This window comes from Buceros rhinoceros, unplaced genomic scaffold (genome assembly GCF_000710305.1).
Source record: "Buceros rhinoceros silvestris isolate BGI_N320 unplaced genomic scaffold, ASM71030v1 scaffold27934, whole genome shotgun sequence".
Taxonomy (NCBI): domain Eukaryota; kingdom Metazoa; phylum Chordata; class Aves; order Bucerotiformes; family Bucerotidae; genus Buceros; species Buceros rhinoceros.
This window is the reverse complement of record NW_010410445.1, coordinates 6,001-9,333: the sequence shown is the minus strand read 5'-3', so window position 1 is coordinate 9,333 and position 3,333 is coordinate 6,001. Positions and strand designations below refer to the sequence as shown.

The following is a 3,333-nucleotide window of genomic DNA, read 5'->3' as shown; positions in this document are numbered from 1 at the left end:
TGGGCAGCTCAGGTTAGCAGGAAGATAGTTTTGCTCCCATCTTGGTGTTCCCCAGCTCGGCTGGGCAGAGCCACAGCTGCCCTCACCTAGTGCTGGCAATGGTCCTGCTCTGAGCGGGAGCTGCGTTAGAGACCTCCAGAGGCTGCTTCTTTGATCCTGTGGCCCGGTTCAGGGCTCTCCATCTGCTACCTCCATGCACCAGGCCTTCTGAGCAGGCCTGGGGGCTTTCAAAGGCTGCGACCAACACAAGTGCAGCGGGTGAGGATGGAGACCTCATGCCCAGCCTGATGCCAGAGGTCGGTTGAAGGTTATCCTCAGCAGGTGAGCTAGTTGGCTGGGAACAGAGAAGGCTGCTCCGCAGGGCTGACTGGCTGCCTGTTGCATTTGTGGCCGTGTTTTTAACTCTGCTCTTTCTCCCCTGCTCCCATCTCCCCCTGCAGCGAGAAGGCCTTGCAGTCGAACCACTTTGAGCTAAGCATCAAAACAGAAGCCACTCAGGGGCTGATCCTGTGGAGCGGGAAGGGGCTGGAGCGATCGGACTACATTGCCCTCGCCATAGTGGATGGCTTCGTACAAATGACCTACGACCTCGGCTCCAAGCCAGTCGTCCTGCGATCCACGGTCCCAGTCAACACCAACCAGTGGATCCATATCAAAGCATACAGGTGTGGAAACCAGCGGGAGGGGAGAGCAGGAGCCAGGCAGATTGCTCCGGGGTGGATGGGAGCCTGAGTCACGGCCGTGGCTCCGTGCCCTGTGATCCCCAAGGGTCACTCCTCTTCTTGGATAATAATAGAGAGGCATGTGGGCAGTGCCGCGTTGGAGGGGCGCGTGTTGTGACACGCCTGGAAATGTCAAAGGGGCAGGCTCAAGGAGGTACGAAAGGTCCGTGCCTTTTATTTTAGCCGGCCGAGGGTTTGACATTCTGTTCGAGTTGAGCCCCGAGCCTTCCCTTTTATTTTTATTGGTGGTGGGAGTGGTGGAGCGGATCATGCAGCTGGCATGCCAGGGATTTCTGCCGATGGGTCTGCAGGGTGCGGGAGGAAGCTGTGGCCGCTGGCAGGGCCGGCAGTGGGATGTCCAGGAGATGCTGGAGGGCAGTGCTCGCTGCCAGCTCTGTGGAGCTTCCTGGGGAGACATCCCACTGAGGAGTGCTACGTCACCTAAAGCTCTGTGCCCCGCTCTTCTCCAAGCGGAGAAGGGCCGATGGTCCCAGCATCTGGATCTGCCGTAAAGCAGAGGGCAGCTCTGGGTTGCTAATCTAACCTCTAAGCTGCTAATCACCTTCTGCTTCTTCCTCTGGGAGCAGGGTACAGAGAGAAGGTTCCCTTCAAGTCGGCAACGAGGCCCCCATTGCTGGCTCTTCTCCGCTCGGTGCAACACAGCTCGACACAGATGGGGCCCTGTGGCTGGGTAAGTCAGCGTGGAAAGGGTGACCCTCCACTGCGCCCCTTGCTGAGGGGCTCAGAGCTGGAGGTGGGAAGCTGATGCTCCCTCACTTGTCCCAGTGCAGCACCTTTGCCTCCCAGCTGGCTTCACAAGTTTGATCTAAAAAGTCCCCTTCTTCTCTGCTTGCTAGGGCAGGGTGCTGGTGACAGCTGTAGCATGAAGGGTTGGCTTTACCAGAGGCCAGTCCCTTCCATGTCACCATGTCCCCTGAAGAGCTGTTAGCTGGCCCATGGCTCTGCATCCACGGAGCACTCTCTCCCTCTTCAAACCGGCAGTGCTCCTGCCTGCCAAGTTCCCTCTCCCGTGGGAACCCCCGTTAGTTCACACACCTCCCGAATGTTACTTCGCTTGGGTGACTCTGGTTCCCGAAGGTGAACTAGCCGAACTGAGAGAAGGGACCTCCTGTCTGGAACTACGTCAATCCCCGGATTTCGGGTGTTGCTTTATTTGCATAGCAGACTGAGCAGATGCGCCAGAAGGTGCCCGCATGTGCAGCGACTCAGTTCCGTCTGTGTCGGCAGAAGTATTTATGTATTTATTAGGAGGCATGCAGCCTTACCTCTGTCAAGACAATACCACAGATGCCATTTCTCGTCCTGAAATCAACCTAGAATTTATGGGGAAAGCAGAATTTTGCCATGAGCAATTTTTGCTTGGCTTCCCCAATGGCTCTTCCAAAGGTTTTGGTTGCCATCAGCCCTTCGTGATTTCAGGGCCTGGAACGAGCCGTAGTTGACGTTTTGGTAACTGAACTAAGATTCAGTTTGAATTTGCGACGAATCTCCAAGGAAATGAAGCATTTTAGAATGCAAGTTACTGGTTTAAGTGTCTTCAGCAAACCTGTATGTATCGGTTGGAACTGGCATTTAAGTGCCAATAAATCCTGGCCAGGAAGGAGGTTTTTCTCCGCAGAGGGGAAGGTGTTGCCTGTACCGCGTGTGTGAGTGGGTGATGCTGCCGGGGGCAGGCTGCTGGCCCGGCACGGCAGCGTGTCCTTCGTCCTCCCACCCGCCCTTCTGCGCTGTCTCTTGCAGGGGGACTGGAGAAGCTGAGCGTGGCTCACAAGCTGCCCAAGGCTTACAGCACCGGCTTTATTGGCTGCATAAGGGACGTGATTGTCGACCGCCAAGAACTGCACCTGGTGGAGGACGCTTTAAACAACCCCACGATATTACACTGCTCAGCCAAATAGACCCCAGGGACCCCTCCTTCTCCTTCCCTCCCTCCTGCCTATTGCTGTAATTATTTTCTATTTTTGTAAACTTATTGCTTTTTATATTTTGGGGGGAGGGGGGAAGGGAGGGGAGGAAACACCTTTTCTGTTGGGTTATTTGTTCGGTTGCAGTCTATCCAGGTCAGTCAGACTCTAATCAAACAGCCGCAACAAAGAACAAACCTTGAACCAAGTCTCCAAGAAGTGGCAGAAGAACTTCCCCGACGCACCTGCATTGTAAATCTTACTCATACTTGAAGCTTCTTTTCGGGTTATATTTCCCCCTCCTTGCTTGTGTTCTTGGGTGGTTGTTGACGCCCGCGGGGGAAAGGATGCTGGTGCTGGTGCGACGTGTGGCCTTCGTGGATTCACCGCCTTCCCATCGCAGGCCTGGCCCCGGGTCCCCTCTGCAGTGCTGGCTGGGCAGGGACGTGGCCGTCAGAGGAGCAGGAATTACCCCCTGCTTTGGGGGCTGGCTTTGCCAGGCCTCCTCCTGGCCCTGTGTTCTCTCTGTCTCCCTCCTCCCCCTGCTTCCTCTCACTATAATTTATGTGTGTAAGAATCTCAAGTGCTTTTCTCTTCTATGCTCTGTTAAAATCAGGGATGCCATGCACTGGAAGAGAGACCAAGGTCTGCTCTGAGCAGGCAGAAAAGCATTGCTCTTTGGTTGT

The 3,333-nt window shown here is 55.3% G+C and overlaps 1 protein-coding gene across 1 annotated transcript in view; it reads left to right on the top strand.

Annotated features, from left to right (window-relative positions):
* The window catches only part of AGRN (agrin), a gene marked incomplete at its 5' end in the record, with an annotated part of 40,516 nt that extends 37,515 nt beyond the window's left edge, over positions 1–3,001 (top strand). The window contains 3 exons of the mRNA XM_010135633.1: positions 441–665; positions 1,310–1,413; positions 2,484–3,001. Coding sequence (XP_010133935.1) covers positions 441–665; positions 1,310–1,413; positions 2,484–2,641 — 487 coding nt within the window. The remainder of the gene's footprint in view (positions 1–440; positions 666–1,309; positions 1,414–2,483) is intronic.
* Between the last annotated feature and the right edge of the window lie 332 nt (positions 3,002–3,333).